General features: G+C 35.2%; 1 protein-coding gene across 1 annotated transcript; it reads right to left on the bottom strand.

Annotated features, from left to right (window-relative positions):
* Positions 1 to 195: 195 nt before the first annotated feature.
* Positions 196 to 26,539, bottom strand: LTN1 (listerin E3 ubiquitin protein ligase 1). Its single transcript, XM_066977807.1, has 30 exons — positions 26,365 to 26,539; positions 25,023 to 25,226; positions 24,591 to 24,689; positions 23,396 to 23,626; positions 22,787 to 22,839; positions 22,264 to 22,444; positions 21,431 to 21,604; positions 20,822 to 21,012; positions 19,573 to 19,720; positions 18,396 to 19,181; positions 17,745 to 17,786; positions 16,869 to 17,061; positions 15,899 to 16,138; positions 15,544 to 15,700; positions 15,188 to 15,338; positions 14,306 to 14,507; positions 13,246 to 13,405; positions 12,947 to 13,051; positions 12,529 to 12,671; positions 10,512 to 10,647; positions 9,422 to 9,566; positions 7,552 to 7,765; positions 7,021 to 7,258; positions 6,047 to 6,121; positions 4,903 to 5,089; positions 4,273 to 4,444; positions 3,370 to 3,590; positions 2,696 to 2,890; positions 1,928 to 2,095; positions 196 to 1,185 (listed from the first exon to the last, which is right to left on the bottom strand). Exons 1-30 carry the CDS (start codon positions 26,404 to 26,406, stop codon positions 1,123 to 1,125), a joined length of 5,316 nt encoding a protein of 1,771 aa, XP_066833908.1. The 5' UTR covers positions 26,407 to 26,539; the 3' UTR covers positions 196 to 1,122.
* Between the last annotated feature and the right edge of the window lie 51 nt (positions 26,540 to 26,590).

Below are 26,590 nucleotides of genomic sequence, written 5' to 3' on the forward strand. Positions count from 1 at the left end.
ACATCAAAAGACAATTTTAAGATGTAGTTTGATTTGTACCATTCATTTCTGTAATTTGCCACACAGAGGAAAACAATCCAGAGACTACAAAGACTGACAAAATTCATTTATTCCTTCCCTTTTATTGACTTTTCAAAGAAATCCACCACAGAACAATACTATCCAAGTTAGAACATATTAGTACGCTACTGCTGCTTTAAAAAAAAAAAAAAAAAAAAAAGACTAGTGGAATGAAGACAATGTTAAATTCTGATATATCTGTCATATTTGCTTAGAACCCTTATTACGGGACACTGGAAGTAGAGGGTAAATTCAGTGGTATTTTATGTGCCAGCTAATGAAGACATTAACTGCAATAATGGCAACACAAGAATTGATCACAACACAAGAATTGTATGTCTTCTTAAAGGCCAGTCTGCACTACATAGGTAGTGGTTTTCATTGTCATGCAGGAATGATTGGGCTCTCTACTCACTTAGGCTTCAGAGTACTCAAGTTTTTAGGGTGCAGGATGGCTCAGGATTTTTGAGAATATAAGATGGTTAAAGGTGAAAGCTCAATTTATAAACACTGATTTAGAGCATGCTATGTTTAAATTTTATATTTTATATTTTTATTTTTTAATTTTATATTTTATATTTTTAAATTTTATATTTGAAAGTTATCGCCCTAATTCCATGCCTTAACATATAACAGCAAAAAATCAAGTCTTTATACCACCTATGTTAAATTCACCTGTTACATTAGGAGGCATGATCTGGCTTAAGCACATACCACCATGTTAGAATATACCTAAAGTAAGAGGTTTTAATCAACTATGTTGTGGCTTAAACACCACTTTTTAGACATAACCCTACATTACTTTTGAATTTTTAACATACCTTAATACCTTAAAAATATACAAATTAAAATAAATTATTCTTATATATTTCTTTATATCAAAGAAGAATCTTCAAACTTTTACAAAAAACAGTCCAGAGGTAAATATGTGTCATATCCCACTAGTCAAGAATTTAAAGTAACTGACATTATTTCCAAGTAGTTTGCTTCTTTTAACATACTGTTTATTGTCCCCTCTTCATTTATGACATAGCTCACAGAAATAAGGCAGACCGTTTTATTTCAGAAGAATGTCTCTCGACAAAGCGGACAGGTGGATTTGTTGCTGGATGTGAACCATTTGTACTGAAAGAGAAGTATGAGTGCTTAATATATGAATGCAAGTTGACTAACAAGAACATTGATTTATCACTTGTAACAAGCATTACTTGCCAATAAAGTTAACTATCAAAATATTCATTTTGCTTAAAAAAAAAAAAAAAAGCCAAAGAACAGTTAAAAATCCTTTCCTCTTATGTATTTGTGTGTGTACACAAAGCACAAAAGTTTTATACTGAACAAACAAATGAAAGAAAAACAAAGGAATTCTTGTCCAGTCTAATTTCAGACAGAAGTAATGTTTTCAAAGCAGCATGAATTCCTCTATTGTATGGCAATACAGATGCCAACCTGTACCAGCATACTCAGTAACCACGCAACCAGTGCCTATGATGACTTGGATATAGTTAACTGTAAATTGTCCAGATCAGCAGGGTTTACTGAAGAGCATGCTGTGTAAACTAAATTTAAACTTTTCTGTTCCCGTATCTGAGCTGCTAACATCAAAATGCTGTTGCTACACCCTACATAGATGTAACGGCTGAATCTTAGAACACAAAACAGTTATTATCTGCTTAGTGTAGAAACTCCTCTCTCATTACATGCCTTTGCAGCTTAGTACAAAATCCATGCAAATTTTTAGGAATTCACTTAATCCCAGATAATCCAACAACAAAATGAGAAACTGATGGCATTTCACTAGAAGTATCTAGTTCAAACTATTAATAAATAGTTTGCCTATTTAGAAGGATTTAGCGTAGCTACTTACCAAGCAAGCTGAATGAAACTTTTTCTTACATGTTCTGCAAGCTTTTTTGGGAAGAGAATAGTTGGAACCATGAATGACTGAAAAACAGATCATGCAATCTTCTACACCCTCAAAACGTTTATCCACGTTATTTTTCCACAAAGATAAGCCTTCCATAATACTTCCATTCTAACAGAGAAAAAACAGTTATTAATATACTATAGCATTCCTTCAGAGTATTCTTACTGTTAATTCACAAGCACATAGAGGAAACAAAGCCTCTATACTTTAAAATCTGAAATTACATGCAGTAATTTATAAAGCCAACCCATGAACTACAGATAGTAGTTTAACCTTTAGAAATGCAAGTAATTCTCACAACAAAAGGAATGCACTTCTAATTTCAAAAATTTCATTCAACATTTTCTTTGTTTTGTTCTAGCCAAAGATGTGCAACTTAACAACCACCAAACTTTTAGAATTTCATGTACTGTGTTTCTTTTCCAAAGTATAGTTAGAATGGCATAGGGTGAACACTGGCCCATCCCTTATGAGATCTAGATTCTCATCTTTGACTGTGGATTTATCAGGACTTACTAGGCAGGTAATTTTACCTACCTCTTTGTTTTAGCATCTGGAGAAAAGCAGATGATAAGAGTGATCAAATCTATAAAGTCACATTTGAAATCTGATGAGAGTCATTATATAAATCTAAATACTATATTATTAGGAAAATTTTTCTATTATCAGGACTACGTTTTCAAAACTAGGGGCCTTCTCTAAACTCACTTGATGCGTTAGGTATGTGCTTAACTGTAGCATCCAATTGCGCCATTGCTGAACAGCCACACCAACTCTCTTTCCACTCTCAACTGTTATGGACCCCAGCGGGTAATTTGTTGGAAGCTGTATTATTAGTTCAATAAATATATCATCAACTGAATAGGTAGCAATGACTTCCCGTGCAGCAGACCGAGCTTTTACCTATGAAAAAAAATGCAAGTATTAAAAATCTCCACAACCAGAGAGATTTACACACCATTTCTAGCCTTACATTAAATAATTCTCTTAGACCAGGAAAACACTTTTCTCAAAGAAAGTAGAAATGTTCTCATATATTGGCAATCTGAAAAGAAATTACCAGCCATTTTTCCAATCTAGTGGCTGATTATATTTTTTAATGAACCAAACAATCTTGCATTTACCGGAGTCCTCTATTTTTCCAACATTCATAAAATTTTTTTCTGAATGAAAAATGAAAACATTCATAAAATTTTTTTCCAACTTATTCTAATATACACCAACTTACTATATAGATAGCAAGCTAAATTACGTTCTCATCAGTCATATAGAACAACAAAAATGAAATCATATAAAATACTGTCATACAGTCTTGTTCTGAGAAGCAACATTTCTCTATAGATGTGCAAAAAATAAAAAAAATAACAAGAAGTCTCACTAACCGTCATGCCATTAAATAACTGTGTGCTAGTTTGAACAGAAGATATTTCCTGTGAAGAAAGCACGCTGCTGACATACTTGCTTGTAAATTTATCTACAACATTGAAGACACGTTTCTCACAGCTATTCCACCAAAGCCTAACCATGGCTGGCAAGTCTTTCAAAGTTATATGATACACAGTACAAGCCAAGTGTGGAATTTGGGATGACAGGGCTCCTGTTCCTGCGAGAGAAATAAAAGGATGTTGAAATACTATTAACAAATTAGTCACAAATGTTGCTTCTTTCACAACATATACAAAAATATATATATATATATAACTGTGGTAATAAGAAATTAATTTACCTGCTCCTTCTAACTTTGTTACTATAACTGGTTGTTTGACTCCACTTTTCTCTATGACTCTAGTTTCTTAGATTAACACTTCATAGCTGGAAATGCATCTTCTAATTTAGAGATGAACTCTAGGTGGACTACCAGAAATCAAGAATAATTTTACATTCTAGAAATTACAAATTACTCACTTCCGAGTGATCAAGCAGTAAGATGTTTGGAGCACATCTGAGGTTTGCAGTGTTCTATGCAAGTATATAAACAAATAAGGAACATCCTTCTCTTGGGAAGCTGTGTTAGTAATTCCCCAAACTACCCTATTTCTACCTTTCTTACTGTCATCCAGATAAACAGTTCTGCAACATACAATGACATTCAAGCACAAAAATAAAAAATGAAAACTCAGTATCTTTGCAGGTACATAAAAAGGTGTATGAAAATTTATAAGGGTACATAAAATAGCATTTTCAATGAAGCATTTTCAATTTATTTTTTTTAAACAGAAAAGCATATTTAAGCTTCAACAGTATCAAAACTCGTTCAAATGCACAAATGCCATTTTTTTACTAACCTTTGACATCTAAATGAAGCTCTTCAGTAAAGAAGGTCTTTGTATCCTTATTCGGAACTTCTGAAGTTGGCCCAGAAAAGACAGGATTTTCAGGCATAAGCCTGAACAAGTGATAAAGCAGTTTATTCAAGCTTTTTGTTCTTCTAAGGTATTGTGAATAGAGAACTCGTAGCTGATAGTGTTAAAAAAAACAAACAAACAAAAAAAAACAACACAAAAAGCAGATGAGACTTAATAAAAATAGTTTTCTCTGCAAATAATACAAATACGTTTCTGTCGGGAGGAAGAGCAATCCTGAGATTTGGAATTTGTGTTAAGAACGATTTAGCTCTCTGCAAACTTCTAAAAAACTAGAAAAGCATAAAATGTAGCAAACTTGTTTGAAAATGGCAAAAAGAAACATCTATTAATGAATGTTAAATTTTTATCAACGCTAATATTGCCATCCCTAACTATAGCATACAGAAATACAGATCTATTGATGCTTTCAGAATCCCACTAATTCCACAAAAAATGGAGGTAGGAAGATGCACAATTAAAAGAATAAAAAGGCTGAATGAAACCTCAAGGCTCAAACCACGTGAGCGTATTAAGAAATTCACTTTAAAGGAAAATGCTCTGAGTATATACCTGAGAAGAAGCCGCTTTGAAGAAAGTTAATGTTAACTTCCAAGTGAGAAGATATCCAAGAACAAGGCAGAACTCATCACTCAAGGGCTGAATAACTGCAAATTCTCCAACTGGAATGCATTCTAGGATGTTTTCTAGTAAGACCTCTTGAGTGGCAAGGACAGACATAAGAGCAGCTGGAGGCGATCTATGGAAAGACGTTATCTGGCATTGTAAACTCAAAACTGCAGTAGAGCATTAACTGAATTTATATTCACAGCCTTCCTAGCAACCTTTTAGTAAAAGCATGTATGTAGAACATCTAAGGAGGTCTTTTATTACAGGAAAAATTTACTTGCAGATTGGCACACTAGTGCTAGATTTTACCAGTTCTTTTTCCTGAAACAGACCGTTGGTCTCTTTACCTTTCAGAAGAAGAACATAAACTGAATGCTGATCCCAATCTGAAAATGTGAATTTGGTCTATGGCTGAGCTGATTTAACCCATGTCAGGGAACGCTTCAATTTCTTCTTTGTCAAGCCACCAACAAAAGAGCAATTGAACAATGGATCTCCTAACCATTGAATGTGTTGGGTGTGGGTTTTAGCAATGCATTATAACATCTTTTGCAGCTCTGTAGTAAAACATGCTATTAATTGCTGGGCTGAAGTTTTTTTTAATTTTTGTTTAAATCAATTATTGTATTCCCTCTTCAAACTGTTGACTTTATCAGATTCAAGATGTATAAAACACCCAGGTCAGTTTTGGAGGTCTTCACGTTTAATTTAATTCTTGGATAAGTTTGTCTAAAAGGAACAATCCAGGAAATTGAAGTTACTTGTGCAACTAGAAATATTCTCAATACAGCAGTCCCATATAAAAACTCTTGAGATTGTACAATGGAACATATATGCTCCAGTTACTCTAGTAACTGTACCCAGAAAACTATTAAACATTAAAAAATGTTATTTCCAGTTTTAGCACAAAGGCAGACTTAATCAATTTTATTTTATATATTCAATATTTATACCCCTACTGTTATAACCATCTTAATTTTTTATTTTAACATCTTCTGACAGACACTACTCTGCTGCACATCAACTTTCCTAACAGATAATAAAAACAGGGAAAACAGTAGTAAAAAAATGAGGAAAAAATACACACAATGCTGATTCTTCCTCTTCGTCACCATAGGATTTGAGATCTTCATCATCAAATTTAGGCAATTCAGGCATTAATCTACAGAAACACAGAAAAGAAATGAAATTTAATTTTTACTATGTTCATAGTATGTGTGTAATGTACAGTTCTTTGATTATCAATGTCAACATTACTGATAATCAATATAATCAGGGAAATACTTATTAACACCTTTTTGTTAAGTAAAGAATCTTTAAGAGACATGTCATGCGAAGTTGGTTACAGATCGACAGAGCTTGTAGCCCTGCTCAGCTCTTCTCCAAACCTTTTAAACATCCCGAGTCATGCTAAAATAAATTTCCCCATCTCAGAACAAAGCTATACTGAGGCATTAAGTTGTGAGAAGTATAATGGTTGCTTCTTCTGCTCAAGTCTGCTGCTCTGCAGCCTGCGTTTTGAGAAGTCAAATGCATACTGTTTTTCAAATTCTGTATTCTTTCCGTAATTAAAGATATCCAAAAAAGTTCACAAGAATACCACATATTTTTTTTCTACTTTCTTACCTAAATTAGTGAAAATAAAATGGTCATGCTGTTTAATGAGATTGTGGTTACCAGATCAAACTTGGAATGTTTCAGTTTACACTTCAGGATTTATGAGCATTAAAATAGGTGCTAAAGAAATAGCCTGCTAGTTACAACACTGATATCTATCTGTAACTATGGTACAGAAAATAAAATTGTATTTTCATGTACCGCAGTAGAATTTCTCAGTATATATTTAATCTGCTTTTATAATTAAATTTAGCATTCATAGCTTTAGAGCCTATACTCTGATCCAGAATACAAGTTGCCCAGTTAAGCATTTTCTCCCATAATGACACAAAACTTTACTAAACATAAGTGCGTGTTCTACGGTATACTGGAGAAAAAAATAAAAAAGTAAAAAAAAAAAAGCAGGGGAAGGAGATGAGGAGTGAGAAATTTGTTGATTCTTACTTATACAACATGTGGTAGACAGAAATCTGTACAGGTCTAGCCCAGAAAAGCAACAATGGAGACAGTGTGTTTAACAGAGTCTGTAGTTTATCGGGAAGATTTGTTTTCTGGCCTGCAACAAACTTCGCTGGCAATTTATGGTTTAACAATTGGTCCTTTGATATGTAAGTTAGAGCTTCACCCAAAGATGTTAATACAGAGTTCTGAAAAGAGCCTTCAGCCGCAGTTTTGGTTTCTCCTATTTAAAACAGAGACAGGTAAGCTGTGATGCAGAATGTGGAGATGATATCATAAACAATAATAATTAGAAACAACTCACATTGTGTTTAGAAGAATTCATCTAATATTAAGAGCCAAAGAATATAATTCCTTTACTAATTAACACGTGTTCAGGAAAGCACTATTTTTTAATGAACTATGTTAAAATAATATTCCTAGAAATTGAAAAATATGGCCCAGCAAGTTCTATTTCAGAATAGGCTGATATGTATCACTAACTAATAGCCTCCTTGCCAGTTACCATATACTCGCCTGTGACTTTCACCAACAAAGGTAACAGCAAATTGTGAATTCCCTCAGAAAAGAATTCTTTCCATTCACTGATCAAGTTCACAGGAAGGTTTTCAGTAGTCTCAGGAGCTGCAGATTCAAAGTAAGCACTAAGGGCAGATGCCAAGTCACAACTGACACAAGCAAAAATCTGCACAAGTGGGATATGATAGAGCGAATGGTTTTCACAGGTTGTCTAGGAGGAAAAAAAAAAAAATAAGAGGAACATTTCTTAATCACAAATCTGCTTTGAAATAGTTTTTTCACATTCCCCGTCTATATCCACGAGTAATTTCACAGAAGATTCAGCTGCAAAGACTGTTTTATAACTATTTGATAAAAAAGTTTGAAAATGTAATTTGTACTTTAATAAAACATGCTGAAACGAATTTCTAAGTCCCACCAATGTTTCAAATTCTAGATTGCTTCCCTTATGTGACCTTCTTTATAATGACAGACAGAAACTGCCACCAAGTGGATTTGAATAGAAATGTATGCAACTGTAGACAATCTGTTGCACTTGTAGAGCCAAGTGAGCCAAAACTGCACATGAAGTGAGCTCACTTTTCTCTCCCAAATATAAAACAATCCATATTATGCCTGCATTTCCAAATCGTAAGAAGAAACTGACAATGCATTATTGGAAACTGGAAGTTATTGAAGTGATTATCAGGAGAATATTTTGTTTATCCTAAAGCAGCTCCTTTTAATTTTTATACTTACTAAATTCATCCCTCACCCCCTGGAAAAAAACAGGAGTATCATTAAATCTTAAAAATATTCCTAAGCACTTGATCTATGCAACAACTTTTTTGTAAAAGTTCTTTTACAAAAATAAAGTTTTAAGGCACATACTGCACAGGTAAGATTAATCCTGAGACCAAGAAAGATCACATGAAAGTTTCCATGCCCTGGTGTTATCTTCCACTGTCTTGCTGATTTGATTTTGGAAACAGAAGATCTGGCTGTCTTACAACTAGAGGCTTATTTCATCCTTCTCTATAGCAGCAAACCTCAAACTAGTATTGTTTGTGCTTTTAAACCACACATAAGCTTTGCCAAAGCTCAATGAAAAAAAAAAAAAATTCTGTGCATTCTGTGAATTTCTTAAAAATTCTTTTTAACATTATGCCAAATATTTTCTAAACTGAGATGACTACGTTCCTGCCACATCCAGGGAATAATCTAAAAAATTAGCTGTATCAATACTGAAAATGCAACATAAGCACTCCTGGTATGTAAAGTTTATATTCTTAGTTTCACTCTAGGGTTGAGATACAAGTTATCTTTGAAATGATCCTTACTTAAAAGTACTAGGAAATTAACACACCCTAGATGAAACAAAATTCATAGTATCACAGAATGGTTTGGGTTGGAAGGGACCCTTCAGGATCACCTGGTTCCAACCCCCCTGCTGTGGGCACGGACACCTTCCACTAGACCAGGTTGCCAAAAGTTACAACTGTTAAGACAATTGTCATTAAGACATTCTGATTTCCATTCTTCTTGGCAATCCTTATGTACCTTTGTTCAAATCTAACTGCTATATGTCATAGCTTCTACAATGTTTCACTGCATCATCCAGATATCCACCTTCCCATTTTGTACAGATGTTCACATGAACAGGTGAACTTTTAACATACAGCTTTCAAAGTCTGAGGATAAAATGTTGATCAGAGAGCCCACTAAGATAATAAAAATGGAGTTATTTCCTAGCCTATTTTTTAATTTTGAAATTCCTCCTTCCTTACCAGTAGCCCTAGCCAAAATTAGTCTAGAACCTTCAGAGGGCATTAGGGGATTGTATTAGGAACTGCAATGCAATGGTTAGTAACAGTCTCTTTCATCTTACCTCTAACCAAGCCAGCATGGAGCACATGATGAAGTCCCATTCATTATCAGCCAAAGGAGCTGTGGAATACTTCAGCAACAATGGAAGGTAACGGATCATCTCTATGTTGAAACCCAGCAACTGAGCACTTGTTTCTTTCAGATTGCTGAAATAAAAATACAGCTGAAGCTAACTTATTATCATGTTATAACCACAAGTATTTATTTTCTTGCCTTTGCTTCTCTTCAGACAAATTAGTCTTGTACCAGGCTCTTTGACCTAGGTGCTTCTGACACTGTATTTCAGAGCTAGGATCCCCCCTTGGCTACCGATCCTAAATAAGTCAGTCAACTGGTACAAAACAGATAATCAGAGGTACTAGCTCATTTGCATGTTATATTAACAGATTCCTAAAATTGTAACACTTACATGAACTGTGAAAATTAGCAATTTTAACTTAATCATTGCAACAACAAAAAAAATCTTTTTTTTTTAATTAAAAATTGACTTAAAAAATAAAAGCTCTCAAATGCCCCAGTACTGTATATTATTTTCAGATTGTGTTGCTTGGGTTTTTCTCACTTCACTCAAACAAACAAACATCGGTGTATTTTTACTCCTTATTGGAAGTTTAGCTTTCCAAGTTACATTTTCAGGTGCAAAATTTAAAAAACAGACACTTAAGTTTGGTACCCAAGTTTTCTTTCTGCTAGCTAAATAAGGAATCAGAATTTTGAACTGAATATCCAGCTGCACCTGCAAAGCTGGTCAGTTCTGCATGCTTTGGAAAAGAGTTATCATCTGGATGGATAAACAAGCTCCTGGTTTCCCAGCCTTGATTACAGGTTTAATGTCAGACCAACTTTTTTACACCTATTTATCTTCATATAATTCCCTTCAGTAAACTAATTAGATACTTAGAGACAGGTATATTAAACTGAGGGATGCCGTTCAGTTCTACAAAGGCTTGAAAATGTAGTATTAATGCAGCAGATGACAGTTTTAACTTACAATTTGATTTTAAGTTAATAACCACCCTGTGTTTTTAAACTCTTTACAAATTGAAAAAATATAAAATAAAATTATCAAATTGTCTCAAAGTTGCACCCACCAGCTAAAGAGAAAGCTGTCCTCATTATCGTTTTTCCAAGACATTATGATTTTTAGTATCCCAGGTAATAGATGATCACAATCAATACTACTGTCATTCAAGCAGGAGTTCAAAATGGAAAGACACCCAAATGCTCCTATGACATAATAAAAACATCCTCAGTAGGTCTTAATTATCAGGGCAGACAAACATTAGAATGTGTGTCAATTGATTGGATACTTTAATATTAATATCATGACGTAGTTTGGATAATAGCTAAGCTTTTTTCTTTCAATACTTAGCCCACAGATGCCCTTGTTAAATCAAAATTACTGCATCCAACCCAAACTAAAAAAAAAAAACAAAAAAAACCCCAAAAAAACTCAAACCACTAAACCAAAAACTCCTATAAGAGTCATACTTGGTTTACACAATTAAAAAAGAAAAATACCTGGTAAGATTTAAATTTAATTGTGCTATTAAAAATGTAGTATCCCAAACAATAATTTGGACAGATAATTAAGTAAATGGAAACACAAGGTATGAATTCCAATACTATTGCAAGAGCGATAGCTTTTAGTTTCACAGTAAAATACTACAGTTGTATTAGCATCGTTTTCCATTTTTAAGGAAAACCGCATGCACCCAGATCTCTTGGAGAACGTTTCTTACAGGCACGATAACACGGAACTGAGTTAAAGTACCACATATGCATAGCAAAAAACCACACACTTCACTTAAGCAGCAATGATTTACAAGAAATTTACCAGCACTTTCCTGATCTGAAAAAAAACTAAACCTTGAATGGTGAGCCCACATCCTACGTCACACTTAATGGGAAAAATTGCGAATATATTGTCTGTTCAGGAACCCCTAGGAAAATGAGAAGCAGCAGAAAGGAAAATGCAGACCAGAGTTACAAACAAGAGTACAAGGAACAGAGTAGCACGGGAACAGTGAGGATTCTTCTTCCTATTTTCTGTTTAAAGTTTCAAGGCCCCATTTGGTTGGTTCACTGGTTCACACATAGAGCCAGGACAGCTTAACAAACTAAGTCTGAAGAACAAGTGTTAAGGAAACTATAACTGCAGTAAGATTCAAGATTCCTCTCAACTGCTGCATGAAACGAATACTGAAAATTTTCACAGTCTGAGGACTTTCATTTGAAAGAGCTCATCTGAAAACACGAAGACACTGCAAAGGGACAGATGACAACAGTTTAAAATGACCAGTTTCTTCAATTTAAGTACGGTTTTGTTAAGAAAACAAGCAAGTTTTCAGGTTTTTATAAGACTTATGAAGTATGTTCAGGAAACCATGAAAGCAGTACTGAGAGAGAGAAGATAAGGTGTGCGTGTTTTTGTTTGTTTGTTTTAACTGCATAATAAGAATGTAGAAGGACTTTGTATAATTATTTCCAAAGACTGCTCTTGAAAAGCAGTGAGTTTGTGAAAATTAGTATTTTTTCTAAGGGACATTCAAAGCAATGTTGTAACACATCTCAATCACCTCATTAAGTAATTTTTCAAAAGCTGTTAAAAGTGCATGCACAGGAGCTCTGACTGAGCATACTGTATCATCCCATGCACTGGATGAACTGTTCAAAAATTATACAAGAACTTCGAAAGAGTTTGGATGCTGAAGCATCTAAAATCAATCACAACACTACCAGCAGACAGCAGAAATAATTTGCATGCTATGTAAAGCCTAAATGATTAATAGAAAACTTTAATATTTACAAATGTGTCTAAATCAGAAAGACTGATATTGCTAAAAGTATTTTGATACTGCCTCACTCCTTGTTTGATCTATCTTTTAAGTTCTAATTTTGGACCAGGCAGCATAGCCTGTACTTCCTTAGTAAGACAGAAAACCACTATGCCAAACAGTCTAAAAGAAATATGCAAAATGAAAAGACATTTCTTTCTAGTAAAATTGATACAATTATAATTAACACATCTTAGCTAAAAGCAAACATTATTACAAAGTGACATTCTTAAATTCTAATGAAGTGGGCTGAGGTAGAAAACATACTGACCATCAGTACTGGAGAGCTCTGTCTGTGCACATGTCATAAGTTTGGCCACGCAGTGGAAGACCAGTTCTTTCTTTTCTTCCTCAGTTAAAAAGGCTGATAAGCACTGAAGTGTATGCAATCTGCCCTCTGTTAATGGCAGAAACCTATTCGTGCAAGCAGAATATCAAAAATAAACAAACCCAAAAGTTTAACTAGTAAACAAAATGTTGACTGGTTCATAATGAACACACAACCACGTAATATTCTGTGATGTAACTAATTCCATATATTACGGTGTTTCACTTTTACACAACACATACATATACTACCACATTTTTGGTCTTCACATGTCATTCATTAGAATCAGTATCATTTATCATCATCAATATTTGCAACGTAAACTTTGCACAAAAGGTCATAGGCAACAGCATTTAGATACCCTTCACTTGTCTTAAAAAGATGTTTCATTTCACAGGACACCACGTTTTCTGCACGAATCAGTTTGGCCATGGTTAAGGACCAGAGTCTTCCATGTTCCTCCGACCTTCAAAAGAAGAAAGACCCTGGTTAATAACTGCAGATAAACGATGTTTCACAACAACAGTGTTTTATGAAGCATCAATATACAAAAGGAAATATGGTAACACTTAATACTCTATAAAAGGCAAAATACAAAGACAGAATTGTGTTTCAATTCAGGGGTGTATTTCAGTTGAGGTTTTACTTGCTCTTACATACCTATCAAATATTGTTTGCTGAAGGTCAGTTGTATTACTAAGGGTACTGAACTTCTCATATGTGATATGCATTTCTTCTAACATATGAAGATATTCAAGAAGCAGGTAAGGAGGATTCTCCAACTCTTCAATCCATTGTAATGAATACAACAGCTCTGCAACTAATTAAACAGCAAAAATAACTACTGAATATACTCAGTGAATATGCAAGAAGTTTCAGCTTTTTTTTTGGTTATGTTTTGTTTTTAATATATTTTTAATGCATTAAGAAGATGACATTTACACACAACTTCAGGTACTTGAGAGCATGAACTGGGTAGCTGCAATTGCATCATAAAATACAAAGAAAAAGTTACAATAATCTATTCTAGAAGTTCAGGAAATTTTAAACCCTAAATCCTCTCTTTTTATTTTTTTAATATACATTTCTTGCAGACAAGGCAATCAAGATCTAAATCAAAAAAAATAATAATCTGATGCTAAGAGCTAGCATAGGTTTTTCTTTTTTCCTTTTCCAACGGCTTACACGGACCTACACTGAACAACTACACTCTTCTTCACAGTGAGACTTTTGGAGGTAGAATTGTTAATTTGAAGATGCTGGCTCTAATCTGAGCATTCTCAAACAAAAAGAAATGAAATTCCACCTCGTTGAATTACGAAAAATTGCTGCCTCAAAATATCTTTATGTTACAGCTAAACATTCAAGGCTATTATTTGATGGCATGGACACAGTTCCTGTTGCCCATTCATTCCAATGCACCACACATGCTTTGGCAATGAACAACTTAAATTTTAGAGACGCTTGAATCTACAATGAACTTCAAAGTTGTGTTGAGACAGCATGTATATACTAGCAAAAGGCTCTAAATTTAAATGTAAGCACTACACATACTCATACTTTTAAAGCAGAACTTAAGAAAAAAATATGTAAAGGGAAAAAGAATGATTTCTGATGGTTAAATGCCAAACTTTACCTATTCGTTTCTAATTATCAATTAATGTTGATATAGAACTAGTATAAAATAAAAATTTCTTTAAGTTTTATCACTAGAACTTACTTATATTGTCAATTTTCTTTCTTTCAGCATCATCATTTCCATGGTCCATACCATTTTCCAATACAAGCAACGCCATTTTACTTAATAAGGCTGAAGTACACAGATGCCCTGGAAGTTTAGTTGTGCCACATAGCTTAACACAGGATCCCAAATGCTCACAATTCATACTCAGCCTTCCTTCCAAAAGAGGTTTGTGCATCCACTGTAATATGTACATAAAAAGCATGTGAACAAATAATTGACATTTTAACAATACATATAAGTAGTAGTTAAAAATTCAGAATTATAAAAAAAAAAAACATGAAAGATACAAATTTACACCGAAAGCATAATGATGAGGATCACCCACTCCAGTATATAAAAAAATACAGCAGTAACTTAAAACTGCATCGTTGCCTCAGAAATAAGTGTGTACCCTTAGAACTCTATGCAACATTACAAAAAGTAGCAGGGTTACTAAAGATTGGTAGTTGGTCAGGAAATTATTTCTTTCTCCCAATCTATTCATGTCAGCATTTTGTTTAAGGTCAGCACATCATGTTCTTCTGCAGATATTAGTGTCTTGCAAAAAAGAATCTTACAGAATAATTAAGATAAGAACATCCTCCTGGGGTATATTCTCTCAGACAAGATTTCTGAGTTGTAAAACAAGTTGCTGGTATTCCATGCAGAAAAAGATAATTTCACAGATTTTGATTTTCTCCAGTAGTGGGAGAAATGTGCGCATAAGAATACAGATTTTGTCCTCCAGCATGGGTAGAGGCTGAAAAGAACCACTGGACAGATACATGTATTATCATAACTGCAGTACTATGTCAAAGACAGAGACTTAGAAACAGGTAAGACTGACTACAGTGTGAAAGTCAATTATCACTTTCATACCTCAGCAGAAAGAGACTCGCGCAATTTCACCCACTCAGTTCTGTTGGGTGTAACATGCTCAACATAAGATCCCACCAGACATCCCGACTGTCTGTCAGCTTCCAGAAGTGCAGACAATAAATCACTAACTGCAGAGATCAGAACCTGAAGGCTGAGAAAAAGGGAAAACGGTGCAAACAAGTTTGGCACTATGCAGTAAAATCCAGCTCTTTTATACCTTATATACAATGCTATTTACATGCTGTTTTAATTATGCTATAAGCCACAGTTTCCACCTCTGACAGGCTGAAAAAAGTAAACAATGCAGATGTATTACATCTTGTGTATTATGAAATGGACATGGATATTACAATTACCTTTTAACATCCAATGTGGAAGATTGAATTTGATTCTTGATCCACAGTGCAGATTTAAGCAAAAAGGTGCTGCTCTGTTTCTGCATACTCCGAAGCTGATGGACAAGTGACTTTACACCAGACATCCAAGTGTGTTTTAACTTACATACAAGTAAATCTATTACAGAAAAAAACATAAGAAATTATATCCTACAGCAATAATCACATGTCTAAAGGTACTAGAGCAAGAAAAGAATTCTCTTTTCTGTACGATTACGTATGATAACTGTCATACAGGCAAATATGTAGGTTTCCAGTTGTGGAACAATTTTAAACTCATGGTGGTCAGAAATATAAATTTTTTTTTTCAAATTACCTGTTAAGTGTGTAGCATCCTGCCTCTGAGCACACAGCTGGAAGATGGTAAGCAGCAAGTCTTCTGAGGATGGCATCAGTAAACACCCTTTAACTGAGCTGAAAAAGCTTGAGGCTACATCGCAGATGAAAGACACTGAAGGTTCAGTATTTCCAGCTTCTGAAAGGTCTCTAGCTTTAGATAGAGCCGCTTGAAGTTTATCAATAATCTTTTCGACGTAAGTTTCCCCAATCAAAGATTCTAGTAGAAATAAGAAAAGGACAGTGTGCTTTGATAACCTGACAAACATAATCACTCAAAGACATCATATTAATACGCACTTGTTTTTTATTTACTAATATTGAATGTAAAAATCAAGCAACAAAGTAGTTTCAGTCTAAAGTATGCCTAAACTCTCGTTCTTATTCAACAGCCATTTCAGATCACATAGCCAAGGGTCCAAATAACCAAATATCCCTTCTCTAAACCAACTTAAACAAAAGGCATGTCAACAGAGCACATACAGAGTGATACCTCTATCCCTTTTATGTCTTCCTAATTTCTGGCAATCCATTTTAACAAGCAAACCAACCCACAATGGGTCCACAACCACCAATTTTTATATTCTATTTTTGAAGGTAAATTTTAGATAGTATTGTTCAAAAGCCAGTATTATTTTACAGCACATCAGCTAATAAATCCATCTACTGAAGTTCTCCTCAATTTTTCAAACTTGCAAATCTGAATCTGTTCTTTATACATTGACCTTCGTTTACCTACAAAAAACAAAACAAAATGTGATGATCATGATGCACATGGTGCTTATGAAACTAAACTGGGCATGATGTTTGGCTCAAGTTAAAAAAAAAATAGGAGGAGGACTAGATGTTAGAAATTAAGTACTCTGGAAGATCTCAAGTTCCTTCCGATGTTCTACAAAATTAAGTGCAGTATTTACATTTCATGAAGTCCAAAGAATAAACATGCTTACCATTTTTAAAGTGTTGTGACAACACCAAGCTCAGGACGGTCCACCTTTCTGAAGAGGCTGATTGTGTTGAGGCTGGTACGGGTTTTAAACCGAGGTGACACAAATCATCTGCCAGCATTACAAGTCTTTCTCCAAGCGTACTTCCTTTCAGCCAGTCAGAGACTAAGGAAAGTTTTGTTGTACTTGAACATGCCTGAATCACAGGAAAGTCATTCTAATAATCTTTTGAGGTTATTAACTTTTATTACTAAGCATAGGATTAATATTCAGGCATCAGAAATAATACATAAAACCTACAAAAGCAGAGTGGGAATTGTATCACGTCACAAAAAGCCTTGTCTCTAAGCGCATGTGTCTGTGATAATTCCCTCCCCCCCTTAAATAGTGACGGATACCTAATCCGCCACTATTTTATGGCTTTCTAAAAAACATCCATGAGCATACATACCCATTTTCAAAGCAAACATGCATACAGTGATAGTCAATGGAGAATGATGATTAGATGACTAATATAGATGATATATCTAAAATTATCAGTCTAATACCCAACCCTATTTTCTCTGGCTTCAAAGGAATGACCAGAAATGAATCAGATATCTGGTTCAAAGTGCAAATCAATCAAAAACAGAAGGTAAAAGATGCTTTTTAAGTATATATTTATATGTAAATACATTGTCATATATATATATATATATACACAAAATTATTTAATTTCAAAGACTAACCCCAGACTTAAATGGGGTTAAAACAACACACTGAAACTATTATTACATGATTTTATCATTACTTAAAAAAAAAAAGTCACTCTAACCCGTATAAGCAAAGCTAAAACCAGGGAAATATTCAAAACCATGCAAAACAATAAAGAAGAGGTACCTTCTGAATTATCTGAAGAAAAATAATCCATTTCAGATCCATCTGGAAGGAAAACAGAATTGCATAAAATTTAACAGAAATTCTTTGCTGAATTGGAAGCATTTAATATTTTTATTTTTGTTTGCTTGTTTTACAACTTCACTTTCTGCAGAAGATAAGCACGAATTACTAAGTTGCAGGAACAAAGTTATTGAATCACAGAATGGTTTGGGTTGGAAGGGGCCTTAAAGTCCCTCTAATTCCAACCCTCTTGCCACGGGCAGGAACACCTCCCACTAGAATGATTAGTTGATTAGTTATTTTGCCTCTCAAGTCTCTCTCCATCACATAGACCAATAAAGGACGGTATTTAAGAGAAGGGTTGCTGACAACCGATATAAAAGCACACTGTATAAAGAAGCAGATAAGAATAGAGAATTTCTGATGTTTTTTATATATTTGTAAATATATTTATATATGAGACATATCTCATAAGCTTTCACTCCAACACTTTAACGTCAACATTTTCTAAGTCTACCTTCATTACGCTGAACTTCTGTCCAAATTCATGTAGAATACCTTCCATTCCACATCCCCAAAATAAAGATTCATCAACCACAGTCCATGAAGAGTAGTAACTTCAATAAAATCTAGTAAGAAAATTTACAATACCTTTGTTAAATCATCAAGAATGACTTTCCTTTCATCATTACTGCTGCAACAATTAAGCACACTGTACAAAATATCAACCAGAAACTGTGTGTCTTTCCTCCAGTCTTCTTTCAGCCAAGTTATTACATTCATATAAAGAAATTGTACAGATGGATTTTCATGATGAACTTTTGTTTCTTTCTGGGCTTCAGCAGTAGAGCTTGTGTCATTTCCCTGCTCTAAAAGTACTTGAAAAACTCTGTCTGAAGAAAAAGAACTGAGCAGGGCAGAAAGGAATTTCAAATGCTGTTCTGACTTCTGTTCATTGACATACACAATACTCAATTCAGAAAGGTTACAGACTAAATTTTCTAGTGGTTCTTTCCTTAGAAGTGAACTATGCTGTAGGTCAGCCTGAATTTCAGAATCACTATTCTTTCTCACTTCTGTAAGCTTTCCATTTTCTGTGTTCCTTTCAGATTCATCCTCATCTTTAAATCTGATTTTCACAGATTTTCTGTTGTTTGGTTTTGTAGCAGTCTTTGGATTCTGAAGAACTTCTAGCATACCAGATAAGGCAAACAATGGTTTCTCATCAGCATCCAACTTATCAACATGAAGCACACACAATTTTAAAAGACGGTCCCAAAAATTTGTCAATAGTTTCTGGAAAACTTCTTCTGTACCATCATCACTGGAGACTTCAGCTTTAGCTTCCCAGGAGCTCAGTGTTTCTGCTATTTGATAAAATAGTGGTCCATTTTGTAACCTGGGCTCCTGAAGTACAGCATCGATGATAGGAACTAGCTATAAAGACAAAAAAAAAAAGGAAAAAAAAAAAGAACATTGAACATTGATCCAACTAGGTAAGTATTTTGTTCTTTGTAATACCAGGAAATACTAACAATTTGAAAAACATTCTAGAACCCATGTCAAAAGCCTCAGAAAGAATCATGCTTATATACATAATAAAAATATACAGGATGCTCATTTTTTTTTCCTTTTTTCATGTAATTTAAACTGTGCAGAGGTATGGCTGATTTTATAGCGAGAAAAACATTGAACAACTTCAGTATTATTTTTTTCCATAAAATTCAGTGAGGTTTTCAACAGAGAAGTAAGTCTTCACAGAAATGTATGTTCACCTTTCTTTAACTTTGTTTTATTAAATGTATACACACAAATATTTAATAAATACCTGGTCATTTATTAGCATTTGATGGATTTGTCTTTGGTCATCTTCTTCATTTACTTTCTGTAGTATGGCAAAGCGCAAACATTCCATAAACGCAGTTATAATTGCTGAACTTTCTGAAGGACTGGCTATTGCTCGCTCGCTTGACAACCTGTTGAAAGGTAACACTGGTTGGGGGAAGACACTCAGTTATCTGTGCTTCTGAGAAGCCCAGTACACGTGCACTTCAATGCACAAGGTAACCTTGAGTATGTTGCTTTTATCCAGACAACACCAATATTAAAACACGTGTCAGACTGAAACAAATGCAACAGGACATGTTCAAAAAGTTAAAAACAGTAAGTCCAGGCATGTAATATAAACTACATTAACTTTTTAATTTTGTTTTAGCATTCAGTGCAGGAAGGGAACTATGTAACTTGAGGAAACTTAACACAGTCAAGTATACTGTCTACTGTTTCAGCTATTTGTCAAAACTCATCTGCAATTTTCTATATGCTCTTCAAAACCAATCCTTACATAACGACTTTCTCCAAGAACTCTGTTAATGACCATCCCAAAAATCAAGAACTGAATTTTGTTTAAATAAGTTGTATTTTAGTCTTTCAGAAAATGATGTATATATGCTTGAGTATATAATGCATAAATATGTAATATTTAAATTACATTTGATAGACAGTTGGTTTTCACATTTTAAAGGCAAAATATGATAGCAGTTCAAATCCTTTAAAATCTATATCATGAGAATTCAAGTTCCTGCATACAGTAAATTTCACAACCACCACGCTAATCTTCACTAACCTCTGTAATAAAAAGTGAGACCTCTGCACTGGTGAGAGGTGCCTGGTATCTCAAGAGTCACTCAACTTTAAATTCATTTTCCATTTTAAAAGTTATAGAATAAACATTCTTATCTTTCCTTGTCAAAGTTTTATGTTTTTGGCAAGGGATACATAACAAAAAAAAGAAGGTTGAAGGTTTAAGATGACAGGGACAGCTGCAAAGGATTGACTCTAGCTTTGGATAAAAATATTTTGAAACTACAGTTTTCAAATATCATAATGGAAAGAGTTTTTTCCACAAAAATAAATGATGCATATTTAGTTAATATCAAATGATTGACATATCAAGATATGTCAATATCCTTGACATACCAAGTCAAAGGATATAAATGCTTAAAAGAAGATTAGTTCTGTTCCCAAACATGAAAGAGACCTATGATAAACAAATAAATACAGTTTGTGGTTCATACCCTTGAATTATAGAGCTGAAAAAAGTTCTGAAATATTCCAGCTTTGGTTCTGTGATGCCAGGAGGTACCTTGCTAATGAACGGCAAGAGATTTGGGTATATAACAGTAGCGAGGCCTCGTCCACCTTCACGAAGCACTGTCCATAGCTTTGGTAGAACTCCCTTTTTGGCATTTACATGACTCCAACAGTCCTATGGAAAGAAACATATTTTATTGTAAATTAAATGAGAGTACGTTGACTTAGAAGAACTCCCTACCTAGACATTTAATCTACCTCCCTAAACTGTAGCTGAAGAAAGTTACTGTAAAATTTCAATTGACTTTCAAATATTTAAGGAATACAGGTATTTTTAAAAATTACTTTCTCCCTATTTCAGCTTGTGAATATTAAGAAGCTAGTGCAATAAAACTGTTCCAGTATTGTTTAAAATCAATGGAATTTTGAAAGGAAGGAGTGTGTTCCATTGATAAATTCATGTTAATAATTATGAAGAAAACACAGTCAAACTGTTCTTCCTTATTCTCCCTTCACAAAGAACTCTGGCGCTCACTCAAAAGTTAAGTGTGACATTCCAATAAAACACCGGCCCCTCAGGTTTATTATATTACCTCAACAGTGGCAATAACATAAAGCACAGCTTCCCAAAGAGCAGGACACACCACTGCATCACTGTCGTCAATGCTGAGAAGAACAGCAGGACAAACTCTTGGTGCTTCACCTTTCACCAGCTCAGGCAAGTACTGGCAAAAAGCAGAAGCCAGCTCAAAGAAAGCTGAACGAACCTGACAGGCCAAAGAAAAATAAAAATGTTAGGCAAATGACAATACATTGCCACTACACATAGATTTATAACAGTCCTTTTAAAGTTAAAGTAACTTACAACAGGCAGCCCTGTATTTTAGCACATCAGCAAAGGTTTGAATATTAATAAAAATAAATATTTGATAAACCTGTTTAAAATTTTAAATTCATTTGTTCAGGAATAAGACACGTTAAACATTTCATTTTATAATATATATCTGGAAAGGCACATTTTTTCCAAAAGCACCTTAAAACATTTTAATAAATAACTACCAAAATAAATTCAACACTCTATGTAGCTATTGGTCTTGGCAGTAGCAAGATAAAACAGTTAAAAACGAAAATCTAGAAGCACTAAGAGCACATGCAGTAAACTATTTTTTTTTCTTCTTTATGAATTTGAAAGGACTGCAGACTGCTAAGAAGATGATTGTGATACTGAAATAATATATTAGCCTATTAGACAAATTTTAAAACAATGTTGTCTACTTAAGACCTAGAAATCTGAAGACTGTTTCAAACATAAATCAGCAAACTACAACGATCATTCGTGGAGAACAGAAGGAATTAGTACCCGCTTAGGTTCAATGCATTATCTTCAACTAAAATTCAACAAAATAAATAATTAAAACAGAATTACCTGTGGTGTGCTGTGTTTGCCATATTTCCAAAATTTGTTTTGAGACAGAAGTGACATTAATTTTTCCTCCAATGACTGCATCTCTTTCTTTGGCAGCATGCTAAGCAACTTTTTTAAAGCTAACAACGAACAGGTCAAAATCCGGAAAAATTTGGCTTCTCTCTCTTCCTCTGGTACAGTTCTAAGAAAAACAAAACAAAAGCAAATTGTAAATTAATCAACTGGCATTCCATAGGTTCTAAGGGTAACAAAGCACTTTATAAAGTGTTAGAAAGAGTTTCAAGTCATCCTGTCTTCCAGCTGTTCATAAATACTATTTCTAAAAGATATGAAAAAAGAATTGGATGACTGATAAGTATAAATGCTTTTGGAAATGTTAAGTCCCACAGAAAGCTACTGGGATCTGGACTCAAGTAACTATTCTGTCTTTTGAAACAGAACTAAATCCACTGCCTCCAGGAACAAGAATGAACCCAATACAGACCAAGACCTAAACCACACACATTAAAGCAGGCTAACATACTGGGGATCACTGAGTGTATCAGGTGTTTCCTTCAGAAGGTGATCCTGAAGAACCTGGAGGGGAGAAAAAAAATATATAAATATACACACATACGAAAGAACCTAATACTTCCACGTGAATAATATAGTCTGTAAGTTTATTCAGAAACAGCTCTATAGTAAAACTTCAGAAACCGAGTCAAGTCTCTTAAACATATTTTAGATATGCTACTGAGAAAGGACACAATTTAATGGACCTCTGTTAAACACAGTACCTGTGGTACTGTACTGGTTGAATCAAAACTTCATAATACTTTGTAAGTTGCAGTCCTGTGGTGACATGCTTCTGGCAAAAAGAAGCCAAACTGAGACAAAACAACATTGTTATGTTTGTGTATGATGTTATGTTTGTGTTCAGCATTCTTTAATCACCTACCACTGCAGATAAACTACTCTTGCATCATTATTCCATCTGCCTGCAACATTATCTGATGACCAAGAATCATTACACGGAAATAAAAAATTACCTTACTGAAATTTAACCATGAACAGGTGGGGGAAGGATGAGTTTTAAACTCCTATTAAAAGTTGACATATACTCACACAAAGCTTTAAAGACATACTAACTTACATTAAGAATTTCATCTTTACAGAATGCTAAGGCTTCGGGTTGTTTGCTTGAAGGAAAAGCTTTTTCAAAAGCTACTTTTGCAGCAGAAGCAGCAGGGGAGTAAGTGTCACACTGAGCAATCAGCCAGTATCCCATGATACTTTTTAAATAAGGTGCCAAGTGTTTTTTTACTTTAAGAATCAGTTGCTCAAAAGACTGCTGTGTTGCTTCTCGAACACGGCGATCATGATCCTGTTAAAGCAAAAAGTGTATTTTCAATGCCAAGTAGTTCAAAGCAGAAATGACAAAAAGAAAAGCTGTCTCTTAGTTCAGCCATTTTTGCAATGAATCAAGCTATGCGGATCTGAAAATATGTGAGTATCCCTCCATAAATGGAAGAGTCCTAGCTTAGCACCAACATATTCCCAATATATTGCACATCCAGAATTGTTACCTTTTCCTGCTATCCATAACTACACCTGCTATCGCCATTTTATACAACCATCTAACAGAAAGGAAAAAAAAAAAAAGGAAGGAAAAAAAAACAGAAAGCCTTGAAGATGCTTTTTGGATTAAAACAAGCATAAGCCTACACAAACTGTGTATCACTTATTTGCAGCCATCCATTATTTGTGTATGCATTAACAACACCATAACTGTCTAAGCTCTTGGCTCCCAAAAGAAACATTAGGAATTGCTTTAATGAACAGAATAGTGATTCATCTTCTTCACTATCATGTTCAGAACAGTATCCAGTCCAGACAGTTTGCAGATGTATTAAATATTCTATCAGTAAATTATGGATTAGCTAGCTACATATATACATATTTAATAATAAGTCTGGCCAGATATTAATCTTAGATCAAAAAGATATACAATTTTCTTAACAAAACAGCACATTCTCTTTATCTGTTCTGGTATCTACATAAAAGAACTTTTCAAGAGAAGAAGTATTTTATAATCCTTTTAAGATGAAGGCCCAACAAACAGCACTTACAGCCCAGGCATCAACAGTTCAAGGTTCCACTCACTGCCTATATGGAAACATCTCAGTAACAAAGAATGCTACTTTTCTTCGTCTTTTTTTTTTTTTTTTAATTTTCTTCTAGAATAAGCCAGCAATTCCAACAAACTTAGATATATCAGTAGGACCACATTACAGGTTTTCACAGGAAGTATCCAGAAAAGTTCTTAATTTAGATACTTTAGTACTTACTAGTGAAATTTTACAATAAATTCTTGGCCAGTACGGAAGGACACCTTTAACCACTTCGGCTTCTCTTTCTTTGCACATCGTCCCAAACTCCTGCATAGCCTAAAACCAAGATATCGACAGCATGATTTAAGAAGTGTCAGATATACACATTCTCTAGTTTACCAGCTTCTACTAGACACTGCCTCTATTTTCCAAAATCAATTCATTTCTAGCAATTGGTTATCCATAGAGTTAATTTTATGAATGCTCTGTCAGCAGTGCCTGACAGACCTTTAAGTCCTCCAAGGCACCTTCTGTACTGCAACTCTAGTAAATTTACTGGTACAAACATACAACTGGCTACCATGTTAGATTTCTCTGCCATCCTTAAGAAAAAACGAATGCTCTTCCAACAAAAATACTTTTTTTATGGGGGACAAAGGATACACCTACTTTTAATTTTGTTATGATGTCCCTTTTAGAGAGTTTTCGCAACACCATTCGAAAATCAGCATCCACCAGGCTGTCTATTTCCTCTGCTCCTTGAACTGCAGGAACATATCCGAGATCACCCTGAGACGTTCCAAAGCCAATAAACCCAGGCACTGTTCCACGTTCTTTGGCGAGGAGCTCTGCGGCTCGGCCGCTGCTAGAAGGCTGACAAAAAACGGACACACGTCAGTTATACTTGTCAGTTACTTTATTTACTTTTGTGTGCATCAGGCATTCAAAATAATGATTAGTGAATATATAATGTAAATCATTACGTTACATAATTAGCTTTCTATTTAAACAAAGCCTCACAAAAAAGGCCATCCATACTTTAAATATAGAAGTTTGACCTAGAAAATTAGTTTTCTCTGTAGAATCAGCATTCCATTTCTTTGTCATGACTTTAATGCATGAATACTTTACGAGAAGCTACTTTACTTTTACACACATTCAGAAAGCGTAAAATAGAAAAGCCCTTCCATAAGTTAACAGTTTATTAAGGAACTATTTATCCTCCTTCACTACTTTTCCAGTTCTTCTTGTGTTACTGTGTATCGCAATACAGCTCCCAAGGAATGCTCATGTTGTCATGGGGGACAATTAAAACGTGCTTCAAAGCATGCTATAAAGTGGGTGACATTGGTACTTGGGTGATGGTTGGACCAGATGATCTTGGAGGTCTTTTCCAATCCTAATGATTCTGCGATTCTGAAGGGCCAAGAAGAATTCTGAGGAATGGAGCAAAAGGGTACGTGTGTAACACTGCATAATGACACCCCATCATCGTTACAGGGAGTGCTTTGCAATTCAACTTGTCATCCAGTTTGTCCCAGTTAAGTCGACTCCTTGCCCATCATACGAGCGGCCTTTTTGGAAGTCTGTCCTAGGACTGAACGATGCTTTAAGGTTCTCTGTCACCCCTTACACTCCAAATACCCATTAGTTCTTAATGACAGCCATAGATTCGATTTTTTTTAATTAACGCCAACTTGCCGAAGTTCACCGCATTCTCCAACTTCCTCGAGGCACGTAAGCCACGTTTCGAGCTCACCACGCGCCCGTTTTTTTTTTTTAACCCATTTTTTTTTTCCGCGGGGGAAGCCCCAGCACCGAGGACACCCCTCTCTCCCCCACCGAGGCGAGCTCCAAACTACGGAACGGCTCCCGCAGGGCGGCCGCAGCCCCCCCGGGGCCCGGCACGGCCCGAGGGCACCCCCGGGGCCCGGCCGCGCTGCCCCCGCCGCTCCCGGTGCGAGCGGCGCCGCCACGTCGGGGCGGCGGCCGCCGCGGTGCCGGCGCTCACCCGCAGGTTGCCCTTGGTGCGCTGCTTGTTCTTGCCCCCCATGATGGCGGCGGCGCTTCCGGCGGCAACGGGGAGCGCCGCTGCGTCACGGGAGGGGCGGGGCCACGGGGGGCGGGGCCACGGGGGGCGGGGCCGCGTGCGGTATTAGCGGGTATCGCACGGGCCGGCAAGTCGACGTTGGCATCTCCCACACGGGCCTGGTGAAACCGGGTACAAAAACAGTCAG

This window comes from Anser cygnoides, chromosome 1 (assembly GCF_040182565.1).
Source record: "Anser cygnoides isolate HZ-2024a breed goose chromosome 1, Taihu_goose_T2T_genome, whole genome shotgun sequence".
NCBI classification, from domain to species: domain Eukaryota; kingdom Metazoa; phylum Chordata; class Aves; order Anseriformes; family Anatidae; genus Anser; species Anser cygnoides.

What these genes read in the sequence shown, in the direction of transcription:
- LTN1 (XM_066977807.1), bottom strand. Translation starts at nt 26,406, where the DNA reads ATGGGGGGCAAGAACAAGCAGCGCACCAAGGGCAACCTGCGG. An exon ending in CTTTTTAAGACAAGTGAAGG is followed by an intron (nt 12,672 to 12,946) that starts GTATCTAAATGC and finishes TTGCACGAATAG; the next exon opens with GTTTCTGCCATTAACAGAGG. An exon ending in AGTTTCATTCAGCTTGCTTG is followed by an intron (nt 1,186 to 1,927) that starts GTAAGTAGCTAC and finishes CTTCTCTTTCAG; the next exon opens with TACAAATGGTTCACATCCAG.